This window comes from Medicago sativa, chromosome 2, assembly GCF_051527215.1.
Source record: "Medicago sativa cultivar Bolivia chromosome 2, Bolivia_mono, whole genome shotgun sequence".
Lineage (NCBI taxonomy): Eukaryota > Viridiplantae > Streptophyta > Magnoliopsida > Fabales > Fabaceae > Medicago > Medicago sativa.
Window position 1 is genome coordinate 17872042 of NC_140750.1, and position 16538 is coordinate 17888579.

At 32.8% G+C, this 16538-nt stretch overlaps 1 protein-coding gene and 1 pseudogene across 1 annotated transcript; both read right to left on the reverse strand.

The window, feature by feature from the left end:
• Nucleotides 1–12904: 12904 nt before the first annotated feature.
• Nucleotides 12905–13638, reverse strand: LOC146945128 (uncharacterized). The gene is made up of 2 exons (XM_085748030.1): nt 13102–13638; nt 12905–13000 (listed from the first exon to the last, which is right to left on the reverse strand). Exons 1-2 carry the CDS (start codon nt 13636–13638, stop codon nt 12905–12907), a joined length of 633 nt encoding a protein of 210 aa, XP_085604156.1.
• Nucleotides 13639–14069: 431 nt separating this feature from the next.
• On the reverse strand, nt 14070–15477 carry LOC146945129 (glutathione S-transferase T2-like; annotated as a pseudogene).
• Nucleotides 15478–16538: the final 1061 nt, after the last annotated feature.

Here is a 16538-nt window from a genome sequence, read left to right on the forward strand (position 1 = left end):
TGTCCCTTCAAGTTCGAATTCGGCCTTTAAAAATGCAATAATGTTAAAACTCTTGCAAAAAAATTATTATTGTTCATGAGGTGTTAATATAGTTGTAAGAATTTGATTTTGTAACATCAAAGAACAATAACTATTGAAAATTCACACACATAAACTGAATAGTCAGAATTTAAACCTTGATCATGGCATCATGTGTTTAGTAACTTCAACATTTTTGTCTGTTGAGTTATGCTTTGTGGACGATGTAGTTCAAATCTAACACAAACAATTGTAAAATAGAACTAATGCCAACGAAGAAACATTAATTTACATCGAAAGAAACCAATACATAATATTATGTAACAATCTATTATTAATAATAATTTCACATTTTTTTATTGATGATTGATAAATATTTATGGTGAGTATCAATACTTCTTTTAAAAAGGTATAGATATTTTTTTATAAATTAATTTTTAATTATAGGTGCTCAACTGCCGTATCAAATTCAATCAAGGATTGTATAGAATCACACTATAAAAGTATGTCTTCAATTTGATCCCTTCACTTATAACTTATGTAAGGTAAAACAACGTGGTCTCTTAACTTATTCAAGTTAACACAGTTTGATCCTTTAAATCAATGTAACTTTGTAAGTTAAAACAACCCTGTCTCTTAATTTACTCAAGTTAACGCAATTTGATCTTAAGTTAATGCAACTTTGTCCTTAGTAGCTAAATATGATAGTATACTTTCATAAATTAAGGAACCAATTTTGCATAAGTTAAAGGACTAAATTGATCGGTTTTGAAGTTAAAGGATCATAACTTTTAGGGTCATGTTAACTTGTGTCGTAAGGGTACAAGTTAAAGAGTTTAAAATAGAAATTAAAAATAAATTTTACGTTGAAAGTATAACTTTTGCAACTTTTAAAACATTGAATGCACAAGTTCTAAGAAAAATTTTCTACATTTGTCTTCTTAACTTATGCCCTAAGGGCACAAGTTAACATTTCCAAAACTTTTAAAATAAGTTATTGAACCAAATTAATCAGTTTTAAAGTTAAAGGGATGAAAGAGAACTTTTAAAATAAATTAAAGGACTAAAAAGGTATTTAAGAGGAAGAAAAATGTACTATAATGCATCAAGCAATCAGGTCACGACAGAAGTTGGATTAAAACAGTGAATAGGATAGCAGTCCCAATGCATATCAATTATAGAAGTGTCTTTTACCATAAAAATGGAAATATGGCAGTTTCCACTTTTTTAGCTCATTAACAATTGTGTAATGATATTTTTACATCTATTTAATGACAACTTTGTTGATAACCTTGTTTTTCTCACTTTTTATTGGTCAAAAACAATGGAGAGAGAAAAAGGAAGAGAGAGGATAACAACATCATGTGAGTATGAGAGAGAAAGTTGTCCAAAAATTGTCAAAAAATGGTTGTCAAAATATCATTTCTCTTAACAATTACTACCTTTTTATTTTGTGTATGGTTGTAGATATGTTTCTGAGAAACACTTGTGTGGACCAGGACCAAGAATTTTGGTTTGATCACACACACAAGTTTTTTCCTTCTCTTCTCTCTTCTCCATTTTCTCTCTCTTCTCTCTTCTCTCTCTTCTCTCTTCTCTCTTTGTGTGTGACCAAACCAAAATTATTGGTCCTGGTCCACACAAGATTTTCTCTATGTTTCTTTCAACTTATAATGTAAAAATTGATGGGCTAGTAGGCCACCTTGACGTGGTAAGGTTGCATATTCATATCTTAGTGGGATTCTTCTGTGCCCTTTTGTACTCATCACAAATTCTAATTGAATTTAATTGTACTTTTTCTTAGTTTCTAGAGTCCTATCAAAGTTATGTAGTCAAACTCAATAAGCCCTTGGAGGAGGATATATATGGATTTGAGTATCAACTAATAAAGTGTTCAAACTTCAAAGAAGATACCTCCTAGTGCTTATTAGCATCATTCAATCGTGTTTACTTTACAACCATTTGGAAAAAGGAGGAATGGTGGATAAAATGATCCGGATTCATCACTCTAATTGCAACATAGAGGTCGTTAATTTGAGATAGTATGATATGGATACATATTCAACAAAATTGATTTGGACTAGATTGATAAATATATCACAATATATAATTTTAAAAGGTAAACAACTCTTTGATGGGGTGTTGGTGGCAATTGAGGTAGTTGACTTGGCCGAGTTAAGTAAATATTGCATTACTTTTTAAAGTTGATTTTGAAAAGGTATATGATTCGGTGAATTGAAGATTTCTAGACAATATGCTTATGAGGTTTGGGTTTAGTGAAAAATGGAGGACTTGGATGAAGGCTTGTATGTTTTCAGGGAAATCCTCGCTCTTAATTAATCGGTATCCCATGGAGCAAGTCGAAATTAGCAAGGGTCTCAGGCAGGGATACACATTGGCCGCAATCTTATTCTTGTTAGTGGCAGAAGGGGGTAGACTCATGAAGAAAGAGGTTTCAAATCGGTTGTTTAGAAGGTTTTAAATTAAAAGATCATATGTTGTGGTTTCTTATTTACAATATGTTAATGATATTCTTCCTTGAGCAATGCTACATCTCTAGAGAAAAAAAAAACATCAAGAATTCTTCAAGAATAAAAAGCAACCAATCACAATGCACTATTTGCCACAATTCAAGGAGGTGTGGCTGAAAAATAGGAAGTTGACAAATAAATCATGCAATTAAAACTTGCCACATGTGTCTTGAAAAATTCTTGATGCTATTTTTCTACATAAATAGCATTTTCCTTCTTCCTTTGAGGGAGGAAACATTGGATAATTTATAGGCATTAAAACCGATTCTAAGGTGGTTCGAGTTAGTTTTTGGTCTTTTAAGGTAAATTTTTCAAAGAGCAGCCTTCTATGGGTGAAAACTTCTCTTACTGTTTTCATGGTGGCAGCCCAATTCCTCAACTATTAGATGATGAAAATTAGTATATTTGCGACAATGTTAATATTCAACTAAAAACACACTAACAACATGTGACTATGACGTTATTTAATTCATGTAACCAATCACATTTAGTGGGACAAGACCTAACTATTGTTGTTTTTATAAATAAAATTAATCTTCATTCAAAACTTTAAAACATCATATATACAACCACTTCTCTCATATATTTAATATTTTGCTAACGGATATGAAAGTAAACAATTACGCTTGAGCCATTCTAACAAAAAAAAAAACTTACGCTTGAGCACAATAGGTGTAAACTTATTTTTCAATGAGAAATTCTTACATGAACACTTACCTAAGAGATCATTCTTACACCCAACCAATTAAAATCAAACATTTCATTAAAATAATAAAAATAATTAATATCATAATTTTTTCTCATTATTTTTAATATTTCTCTCTCCTTTTTCCACTTTCTTTAACCAACAAAAACCACCCACCACCATTGTTTCCATTTCCTTAATTAAAATCACATTTTTTTTTAAAGTTAATAACATATGTCATATTTTTTTTATTGGTTGGATGTAAAAATAACCTCTTACGTAAGAGTTCATGCAAGAATATCTCTTTTTCAATTTTTTTTAAAAAGTGAGAACGACCACATTACTATTGCAAATGGATCTAGTTTTTATTTTCACCGAACATATGGATATTGTTCTAAATTAAATAATTTACTGTTTCCTCGTGGTAGAAGAAGCCGACACTATATGTGTGTGTGATGATTATGAAGTATCTTCACTACATATAGTCAAATCTTCATAAACAATTAATCTTGATTTTAGTTTTCCAAATGAAATCTATGTTGTGTCAATGATGCAATTAGTGTCTATGGTGACTTTGATTTTAAGTCCTCCCTTCAATGAATAATCTCCTTACAGTTCATTGTCGGCAAGTGTACGAAGCTTTTTTATTTGAACAATATTCTAGATAGTCTCTTTTGAGTTAGGGCTAGAGCTACACATATACTAACATATCTAGTTTTACTATTGTAATGTATTAATATTTGGGTAAACCATTCTTTTGGTTCTTGAAAGCATAATTCGTTTGTTAATTTTATCCCAACTCAAACAAAAACATATATTAATAGTGTACTCTACATTTTGTTAGTCATTTTCTCCTTTGATGCTAAATTTGAGCATTGACTTTTTCAAACTGTTGATGTGGCAACTGTGAGCGCAAGTGGTTAAGTTCACATCGTATGAATAAGTAAAATGTTGGATTTATAAGAGATATGACTCATATATATACTTATAGCCTGTTTGGTAGCACGGTAGAATTGAGAAAAACACGGCAGAAAATTACGGCAACTCTGAAGCTACAAAACCCAGCTTCACAATTTTGAGGATTGGAGCGCATTGGGAAGTGGTATTTTAACGTGATGTGGTTTCAAAATCATATCCAAACACACACTTAATGCTTTAAGGTTTTGAATGAATATGTGAGTCTCCTTCTCTTATAGTCCTAGAGCATTCACCTCGTTGTTGCCAAATGTCCCCAAGACTCTCCAACCATGAACTAGGTTGTTGTCTATAACTTCATCCTAAAAAAAATTATGGTGACTAAAACATGCAACTTTTGTTTATAAGGACCAAAAGCTTATTTAATCCTTAAGAAGAGGAAATAAGTACAAGTAATTACTCTTTCAAAAAAAAAAAGTACAAGTAATTACTTTTTTTTTTAGTGAATGAATTGGATGAGAAATGTTTGGTGTGATGGTCATCTGTGGGATGAAGTGAATGTAGAGCTGCATCGAAACAACAATGTGGCTGAGATTGGTTTTGCTTTGTTTCCGCAAGTGAATGGCGAACAATTTGTAACGATCCTTTGGAGTATATGGAAAAGTTGTAACATGCGTGTTTGGTAAAATGTTACCTAAACTTGTCAAACTGTTCTTGAGCGTGTGAAACACCTGGATGATTGAAAAACAGAAAACATCAAGTAGGCAACATATTGGTGTCAAACTGTTCTTGAGCGTGTGAAACACCTGGATGATTGAAAAACAGAAAACATCAAGTAGGCAACATATTGGTGTGGTTGTGACCGATGTGGGAGTGAGCGCAGCTGCGAATTTATTAGCTATCAGAGGCAAAACTTCGCAGCAAGCACATATACCCGATGGAAAAAATTGGCGATGAAAAGATTAAATGAAATGTTGACATGTCCATTTCAACCACCCCGTACTGTGTTGGTTATTGTATGTGTATTCGGGTTGATGAAAGGTGTTTCGTATTAATTTATATTGAAGATTTTTACACATGCATCCAATCAAATCATGCAAGTAGATATTTATAGGTATATTTTAATAACTAACTTATAAAAATGGTATTAAGTTGTAACTTGATTGAATACAAGTGTGAAAAATTGTACATCGTCGGTCCAAAAATTCATACAAAAATCACCATTTCCATCCTCAATTGTAATCATCAAACAATTTAATCCTTCATTGTTAAAAAAAAAATAATTTAGTATTAAAAAAATTAATCCTCTTACACATCTTATGCTGGAAAGGATTCTTGTTAATGTTAATTTCATTTTGGCTTGTTAAAAAAACAATAGTGTTCAAATATACGAAATGACATCTAGTATCAATATAAAAACCCTTTTTGGAACAAAATTTGAACCATCCCCATGCCTTTCCCTTTGTAGTATGCCGTCTTCCACCATATATCAACTTTTTTTTTTCTTTCATTTTTTCATTGTAGGCGGTGGTTTGTGGTCTTTTTTGCCTTAAAATCACATCGTAACACCGCTCTTTCTCCCTTTTTATTTAAACTAGACCCTAACCCGTGCGATGCACGGGTTTTTGTAGAGTTTCATATATAAAATATCAAATTGGCTATACTATTAATCGTAGAGTTACATTTAAACTCAGAAACAATCAAACTAAGTGACAATTGAGAGTGATCAACATGCATAATCTCAAAGAAGCAAATTAACAACATTTAGTTTGCATCAACAAAAATGAATATGGAAATCAACAAAAATGAATATAGAATCAAAGTCATTACTTTGCCAAAACAAAGTAATGTTATAGTCTACTGTAATGATTTTTGCAAAAAAAAAAAATTCAGAACAAAAACTTCATGTAATAAAATATGAAAAAGAATTACTATCAATAAAGTTACTAAAAAATAACTGCTATGAGAGAGGTAACCGCTAGGGCGGTTGGAGCTTTAAAAAAAATATTTTTGTCATGTATTTCATTTTTGGAAGCAACAATATTTCAATAAAAAGAGAAGTGGCATAGTGGCTATAGTTGTAAAGTGTAAGCATATGGTATCTGGTTCGATTCCTTGCAACCTCTTTTTTTCATAAAAATTACTCAGACCCCCCAAAAAAGGCGGGATCAGAATTAGGGCAAACCTTTCAGAACTGTTTAACATTTATATATATTAAGATTAAGATAAGTGGTTATCCACATATTTGCTTCTTCTTTTTTGTGTTTTCTAAGTTTTTATCGTCTTAGTACGATGTTATGTTTGTTCGTCGTCTTGTCGGCGTTGTGTTTGTTTGTCGTCTTGAACGGCGTTTGTTAGGGTTTTCATCTTAGTACGGTGTTTGTTGGTTTAGATTGACATATTCACTTCAACTAATTACATATTTGATGAAGACTTGGATGTCAATGGTGAAGATCCGAAAGAATAAATATTCTTTATATACAATTTTCGTCGTCGCAGAAGCAATCATATGCTAAATAAATACATTATGACGAATAATATCAAACTTTTATATTTATATTTACAGACACTCATGTTAAGTTCATTAGAAGAAAAGTTAATGAGGTAGCCCATGTATTAGCAAGGGATGCCACATCTTCCCTTAACTTTCATATTCTTATTGAAGTACATGTACCCACGATTTGATTGCTAATAAAATGCTATAAGTTAATTTCCCTTGAAAAAATACATCTTAGAATGTTAAAAATTCACTTTAATACAAAGCGAAATTAGTAAAATATGACCATGATAGGTCTCTCAACTTTTAATAAAAACAGGATTGAATACCTTCCATGAGGATAAGTCTTACAAAAAAAAAAAAAAAGGATTTGTGGCAGGAGACGAAAGTGCAAAACCCTCTCCACTTTAAAATGCTATCATGTCAACAAATGATAAGATTTTTCAAATGAAATCTTTAAAAAGCTTATTAACAGATTAGACTAGTCAACAATATCCTCGAACAAAAATGGTAGTACTTTGTAATCCCTATGAACAGAGGCTCTGATAAGGGTGAGTGCAACATGAGAATCCGATTCCATATGAAAATTGATGAGCAAGATATTGCATAATGTATAGTGAAAAGAAAAATTTTATGGAGCAATCAATGCTAAAGCGTGCTAATCAAATATACATACTTTGTTGAGAGATGAGTAAAGATTATAATTTGAATTATCTTTTTTTTTTTTTTTGTATAAAAGAGGGTAAAGCCTAAAGAGAGAGAAAACTAAGAAATTAAACAGACGTTCCTAGGTATGCAAGTTCCGGAGATATCATCAAACAAAAGACTCTAAAGCTTACTAGTATCCAGAATATGAGAATCTAGAAAATCTATCGAAATGCTAAAATTAGGAAGCCAATATGCTATATCTTTTGATGAAGCATTTTTAGTCTTAAAGACCGTCTAATCAAAGAGGTTCAATTACACGTTGTTCAAAAAAGTGTCGAAAAACTAAGCCTATAACAACACAATTGATAATCATAATAATATTTCATTCATATTTAAATTAATTTTTAAAAGAGAAACAAGTAATTTTTCCCTCTAAAATCTTATTCAAGCATACACTTGAAATCTTGAATACTCCGGTGACAACATTCTCTTATGGAGAGTCACATTCTAAGATTTAATATTGAAGAGACAATTATAGCGGAAGAACTCTTTTTTTTACAAAATTATAGTGGAAGAACTCAAATGCCCCTAGACTGAATTTCTAATTCTAATACTTCTTTCGCTTTCTATTATAAGAACATTCACTTTTTTATGTTCATTTAATAAATAATATATTGGCTTAATAGCAGTTTTGGACCCCTACGTTTTAAGAAGTTGCGATTTTGGCCGCTTAACAAAGTAAAATACAAAACTGCTCCCTAAGTATTGCCCCTTTTGCAGTGTTGGCCTTCCAGGCCAATTTTGACCAAGTTAAAGCTGATGTGAACACCACGTGTGTAATTTTTTTTATTTTTTTTAATTATTAAAAAATAAAAAATTAAAAAAGAATTACACACGTGGCGTCCACGTGTGCATTGACTTGGTCAAAATTGGCCAGGGGCCAAAACCGCAAAATGGCCAATACTTAGGGGGCGGTTTTGTATTTTATTTTGTTAGGGGCCAAAACTGCTACTAAGCCTAATATATTTAGAGCCTGTTTGGCCTGCCTTTTTCTTGACTTATCTTCTACTTTAAAGAAGAAGTAGGGCCAAACAGCATTTGGGAGAAGCTCTTCCTAAAACAAGTCACTTATTTTTAAAGAAGAAAAATGTAGTTAAAGGAGTTTCAATTAAAGGAGTTGAAAGGAACTTTGTTTCAACTTATGCGCTTCATTTACACGTGCTTCCATCTTCGAACCCTGCTGAAGACAATTTTTTATTATTATTTTACTAATAATTCTCTGCAATATATATATATATATATATATATATATATATATATATATATATATTACTCACATATCGTTCAGTTTATTCAATTTTTTTGCGTGATAGTTTACTTCAAATTATCTACATTCAAGCCTTATTTTATATATCAGTTCCTTTATTTCTCTAAAATGTATCAAACACCATATTCATTTCATGCAATTTTTTTGAACCCTCAAGCTTTTGTTTTATGTTAAGAAAAAATTGATAGGGGAAATTATACGATGTATTTCTTAATTTAACTTCCGTTAATACTTTTGTTTTTTTATACCTATTTTACTAAAAAAAACCTAAAATTCTTTAAAAAAAATCTCTCATTAATCAAGTCAGCACTCAAACAACATAAATATATCTTCATCTTTTTTCGGTCTTTCTTCTTTGATTTTTCTTCTGTTTCTTTTGTTTTGGTGCCGAGTTGAAATTTGGTTATGGTTATTTTTTGATTTTGGTTATAATTGATTTTTTGGTGCCGAGAAAAATAGATTTATGTATTTTTGGGTTTATGAGGTTTTTTCAATAAAATCTGGATTTATAGGTTTGTGTGATGGAGATATGAGTTTGCTTATGATTTTTTTTTTTTTAATCTTTTTAATAAAGGAAGGATCACGATGTTGATATTTTATAACATAAATGATTAAATCGAAAAGAAAAAAAATTGACAAAAATATTACATGAAATTAAGTTAAATGACTATCAAGTCCTCGTGAACTTAACTCAGTTGATAGGGACATATTACCAAACAACTTTAACTTAATTTATAAAGTTCTTTTTAGCAACTTTAGTTTTGAAGTAACTTCTAGACCTTCAAAAAGTTAGGCCAAACGCACCCTTAGTTTGAAATATAGACTAAATATATTATTTATTGAATGAATTTAAAAAATAAACTTTATTTTACAATAGAGACCGGAGTAATACTGAATATGACATATATTAGAGACCTGTAATGTTAATTCAGCCCCTACAAATCCAAAATTACTTGACAAGCTGTGGTGGAGAGATGAAGTAAAGACGATGTAAAAGATGACTCTTTATCTCTTAATTTCTAGGGCCGGTTCAATGTATTTGTAGATCTAAAACGAATTTTAAATATATGTTTTAAGTTTGTTAGCAAAGAAACATAAAATCAAGAACATTAAATGTATAATTTTATTTTATGCATGTCGGACAATAAATATGGATATTGGCGGTTAGAGTTCGAACATTGATTTGTCAAATTGTGAGAGTCTAATTTCTTCTATTAGACTCATGAACCATATTAGTGCAAGAACTTTTATAAACAAAAATTTAGTTTAGTTAATAATATATGTTTAAAAATAATATTTAATATAGACATTATTTATCAATGGTTAAAACTTGAAATAACGAAGTAATATTGAATTCTAACACAAATATAAATTACATTTTTACTTTTGCATATTTTAGTTGCACACAACTTATCTTAGTATATTTTCAACAACTATCATCATATTTATAGAAATCTAAAAAAAAAATTAGGATATGTATGACCAATAAAATATGTACATATAAAGATCAAACTTGCAAAATGAACTTTAAATCTACAACTCTCCATTTAACTTTATATCGAGCTAAACACAACAATGTTTAAAGAATTTTACTTGTGAAACAATATTCAAAGTGAAAAATATTTAGAGGCCTAAATCCCTTCCTTTAGTGACAATTTCTTTGGACCGGCCCCGCTAATTTTGCCTTATTAAAGGATGAGATTAAGAAGTGGCTTCTTTAAAATCGGGTAAAATTGAACTAATTTACCTCAATTTCACCCGATTTTACAACGAGTTATATCTCTCAAAATCGGTTGATTTACGATTTCTCTCAAAACCAATTTTACCATCACTTAAATATGAAATTCACACCTAACAATATAAATCGAACTATTTTACGTTTTGACAACATTGCATACTTTTTTTAGAGGACCATTGCATACTTTTGTTATCATCAAAATATGATTTAAGAAAGTCAACTCCCTATCAAATGAGACATCTCATTAAATCACTTCCTCATTCCCTCTCCTCCCCTCTGCTCTCCTCCAATAATATCACACTTTTGATCACTTTGTTTCAGAATAGGAGTCACTCAACATAATGATCTTCGGTGTATCAGTGGGTGTGACATGGATGATGATGTTGATCATTTGTTCTTTCAATGTGGTTTTTATGGAAGATTTTGATATTTGCTTTCTCTTTGGCTCGGGTTTGATTCAGCCATACCAGGCACATTAACATATCACTTTTGATATTTTACTTTTATTGTTGGTTTCTCTAAGAACATTTGAAGATATATTCTTATTATTTGGTTCAGCTGTGTGTGGATTATTTGGAAAATAACATACAAATATTATGCGATAAAGTTAAGTTATAGTCATTTTGATGGTTGAAAGCAGCATATCCTATGATCGAGTTCGACTATCGCAATAGTTGACTTAATCCTCTTCAGTGCCTTCTCGTTGTTTCATAGTGTTTACTTTGTTTTTCTATTGTTTTCGGTCCTTGTGATGTGTATTGAGAAGAGCTTTTTTTGTTATGGTAATATATATTCCATTTTGATGTCTTGAAAAACAAAACAAAAACACCTAACTCTATCTCATTTGTTTGGACATGTCGAGTTAGCATCCCATCCCTTCCGAGATATGTGTCCTCCCTTTGGCACTTTTTATTTGGCCATTATCATTTCCATGTTTCCTTTACTAAAAATAATCATTTCCATGTTTCCACAAATTTACTGTTTTGGGGAATCCAGCAATTACACCTTTCTTCTTCATAATAAAAGAAAGCGTTTGAAAGTATGGTCTAGGCAAATTTAGAAATGCATCTATATCTTGTCAAAGGAAAAAGGAATGCATCTATATGACGATATCCCACTCCAACAGTTCCAATTCATGTGTGGACAATAGGGCTGGAAATGAGTCGAGTCGAGTCAAACTTGTCTGAGCACGACTCGACTCGATAAGAATTGGTTCGGCTCGAAACTCGACTCGAGTTCAATACGAACCATTTTTTTAACTCGAGTTCGGCTCGTTTAAAGTTCACGAACAACTCGGTTCGGCTCGATAGGTTCAACTCGTTTACTTGAGGAACACAATTCAAAAGTTTTTTTTTGTATTTATCAAAAAAAAAAATATCGAATTCGGCTCGTTTAGAATTCACGAACAGCTCGTTTACTTGAGGAACACAATTCAAAAGTTTTTTTTTTTGTATTTATCAAAAAAAAAATATCGAATTCGGCTCGTTTAGAATTCACGAACAGCTCAGTTCGACTCAATAGGTTCAACTCGCTTGCTCGAGGAACACAATTCAAAAGTTTTTTTTTTGTTTTTGTCAAAAATGTATAACTTGACCTTTTAATTCGTTTAAAAATAACAAAAATTAAACTAATATAAAACTGTAGAATGTTGGTCTTAAGACCACTACAGAAAAAGTAGTAGCAACACCACATCATTTTCTCTCTCTGAATTCAACACTCATTCAATTTTTACCACTCCAATGGTTTTCATTCAACACCCTACCCCACCACTTTTTATTTCTTATTCTTATTTAATTTTTGTTTTTATAATTACATAAAATTATAATTATCGATTATAATTAAATTAAAATAATACAATTAATTTTTTTAAAAAAACAATATTTATTTAAATAATTTATGTTTATTTTCTTAACTTAAAATACAATACAACAAACTAAGCACGCGACACGAATAGCTTAAAATGCAAGACAACAAACAAGTACACAACACACAACACACAACTAATTTATTTAGTCCGATACAAATCATCTTCAATCACGAAACATTCCAAACTTTGTCCATATGTGCTTCACGAGATCTGCTTGCAATTCGTGATGAACATTTGGATCACGCAACTCGGATCTAGCACGCACATGATTTGCAAAGGTGGGTAACACCTCGGTCGAGTATGGTTGCGGTGTACTAGATCCACTTCCCTCATATTGCTCAAAATCGGTCCAACGTTGAGCATATGTATCTCGTTCATCTTCAACAATCATATTATGTAATATGATGCATGACCTCATGATGATACCCAAATCGCTATGTCCCACAAGCACTTCAATGTCCTTCCGACAGCTCTTCTGTTGTTTTGCAAATAACTTATCGGGTTCACTTTGAGGAAGTCTAATCGATTTGACGAAAGTTGGATAAGAAGGGTAGATACCATCAGCTAGATAGTATGTCATATTATAGGGACGTTGATTCACAAAGAAATTCACCCTTGGAGTCTTTCCCTGTTCCACATCATCAAACACCGGTGATCGGTCTAGAACGTTGATATCGTTCAACGTTCCTGGACATCCAAAAAAAAGGCATGCCAGATCCATAGATCATGAGATTCAAATGCTTCAAGAATAACTGTGGTGGTTCCCTTATCCCCCTAGTAAATTGACCTTCACATGCTTTAGGACAATTTTTCCACTCCCAGTGCATGCAGTCAATACTCCCGATCATCCCTGGGAACCCCCGTATTTCACTAACATGTAGTATTCTTTGAAGGTCATCTTGGGTTGGTGCTCTCAAGTACACTTGCTCATACAATCGTATGATTCCTTTACAAAATCTACGTAAGCACTCCAATGTTGTAGTACCTCCTATTTTGATGTATTCATCGATCGCATCTGCTGCCACACCATATGCTAACATTCGCATTGTTGTGGTACATTTTGCTAAGGGTGATATACCTTCTTTGTTGGCGGCATCAACTCGCTGGGTGAAGTAGTTATCACTACTTGAAAGGTCTCCAACGATTTGAAGGAAAACATGTTTTTGCATCCGGAACCGATGGCGAAACATTGCATCGTCATATGTAGGCTCATTGGCAAAGTAGTCGTCAATCAGTCTTTGGTTAGCTGCTGCATGATCTCTATTTAAATATTTTCTTCTACCAGATCCACTACCTGATCCACTACCTTCCTCTAGTTTTTTTCGACGCTGAATAAATCGGTTGACCATATAAGTGTCTTCAGCATCACGTTTTTGGAAGTATGCTTCAATATCAAAACCAAAAGGATCCATTGATAGTTTTTGGTGATATTGGAAGTAGATATGAATGCAATTTGAGATATTGGAAGTAGATCTGAATGCAATTTGTGATATTGGTAGTAGATATGAATGAGATTTGTGATATTAGAAGTAGGTATGAGTCTCTATATATAAGCAAATAGTTAAAGTCACGGATGGTATAATTATTAAAGTCACGGATGGTATAATTATTAAAGTCACGAATGATGAAGCAACACTGACAAATAGTGGAGATAATAGTTAAAGTCAGTGATGGTTTATTTAAAGCAACACTGACAAATAGTGGAGATGGTGAAGATAGTAGAGGAAGACCATAGAATGGGCACACAGTTAGTAATGGGCAAATAGTATGCATAATTATTAAAGCAAATAGTGAGGAAGACCATAGAATGGGCACACAGTTGGTAATGGGCAAATAGTACGCATAATTATTAAAGCAAATAGTTTGTGAAATAAGTCACGGGGGACTAGACAACACTAGGGACTATCACTGAGGACTAGACAACACTGACAATTATTAAAGTAAACACTGGGGACTAGACAACACTGACAATTTTGACCGAATACAAACAAATATTAGTGAAATTAATTTCCAAACAGCTCACGCTCCAAGTTTTCCAACATATCTTTTTTCCTGTCATCGAGATGCTCATGGGAACTTAACTTTATGTACACGTCCATTTTCTTCAATCTGTTTTTCTCTTGTTGCACTGCGGTGTACTTTTCCATTTTTTCGGTGTACTCTTTAAAGTGTTCCATCTCTTGCACCTTCATTTCTTTGAATTGAACCCACTCCTTTTCCACCTCCTCCAAGCCAGCGTCCTTGCTTTTCTTTTTTCCTTTTTTTTAGCTGCCTCCCTTCCCATTGGACGAGCACTAGATCCTACAGAATCCTCGTGAGATCTCTTAGATCCACTACTACCTGAGCCAACATTTCCTCCCACTTGACTGCCTCCTACTTGACTGCCATAACGTGGTTGATCACGGAGAGCGCGCCATTCTTCCTTTAAAGTAAATTGAACATTCTTCCCACATGCATATATTTCCTGGGCTTTTGCCAAAACATCATCTTCCGACCAACCGCTTGCTTGCTGACGCTTAGCGGTATCATAAGCACCAACCCATTTATTTATTAATTTGCTCATATAATTAAAACGGTTTCGGCATGCAATGACATCGCGTGGAGAATCGAATGAGCAATGGTCATTACAATACTCAGCAATTTTACCCCAATATGTTTCACTTGTCTGGTATCTCCCGACAACACTGGATGTTCCATATTTTATCCACCCACTAATTAACACCAAATTTTGTTCAGTGTTCCATGATGGTTGGGGGTTTTTCTTGCTCTTAGGAGTTGTATCCTCTGAAGTGACTTCATTGTCTCTTGTCATTCCACCACGATTTATTTGTGATGAAAATTCAGGATATTCAACAAGACTCTGAAAATTTTCATTCATCATCGGTATATAACCATTAAATGGGGGTGTTTGAGATGGATATCCCATCATAAATCTAGAATATGGATGAAAGTTGTTTGGAACAGAGGATGGGTGATTGAAATTTGAGGCGAAACCAAAATTAGGTATGTTTTGAGGATTTTGGTTGAGAAATTGATTTGGGTTTTGAGGATATTGGTTGGGAAATTGATTTGGGTTTTGAGGATATTGGTTGGGAAATTGATTTGGGTGTTGATAATTGTTGGGATTTTGGTAGCTAAATGGGTAATCAGAAGAATTTTGGGTGTTGAATTGATTGTTATTGGGATCCATTTCACTAATCAAAGACTAAAACTTTAAAAGAAAGACTAATAATGAGATTAAGAGAGTGAAAAACTTGATTTTTTTCTGTGTTCAAATAAAATGATCCAAGTCTATATTTATAGAGAAAAAAAAATCACGAATTTTGGTAAAAAAAAATATTTGCAATGAAATAATTGAGTCCAAATTATTAAGAAGATAAAAATCCAAGCAGCCAATCGTAGCAAGCCACGTGTCATTGTTTTTATCACTTTCTCTTTCTCCCACCGTGTTCCCTGCACCACACCTTCCCTGTCGGCGCGTGACATGCACGTGCCATTTTGGTCCAATCTCGCGTCGCCACGTGTCCTTCCGCACAACAATTCAACTTATTGAATGTATTCACCATCTCTTTCCTCCATGTCATATTCAATAAGGACACTCCAATGGTTTAAACATATTTAATATGGGATTCAATAACCCATTGCATATGGTCTAATATTTGATGTAGACCATAGTACCAAATTTTGCCATTGAACTAATAAATCAAGCCGGAAAGCATGCCACTTAATAACTTTGTGTGGCTTATAATAAGTAGTTATTTCAACCAAAGTTAAATAGAATATTAAATTCTAGCATGCATCACTTTCATATATGGTTCATGGTGGACCACTTTTAAGAACCTGTTCACGTATGTAAACAAATTAATTACAATAGGTAAGCTGTTCAGTGAGACGTCCTAGGTGGAGTCTCAAGAGCACTTTTAAGAAGTAAATGAATGATACACTGTTTTCACCCTCTGGAATCTGTCCCATCAAACATCCAAATGTTCCCCTTTTATAGTGTTGGTTTAATGGGCCTTTCTCTGATCATTCAAGGCCCATTAAGTTGTGATCCAGAGCCTTCTATTGGTTGTCTGTTTTCTGTACGGCCGCGCGTGAACTAAAGATCAACTCATCCGTACCAGGCGCGTGGAATCGAGATGCGTCGATCATCCGTACTGAGCTGGCTGAAGACGTGCTGAGCTGGCCGTCTTGACTTGAACAATCAATCTGGCTGGAGTCGTGCTGAGCTGGCCGTCATGACTTGAACAATCAGTCCATCGTTGACTGAAGACGTGCTGAGATGGCCGTCTTGGCTTGATTTAAACAGTCA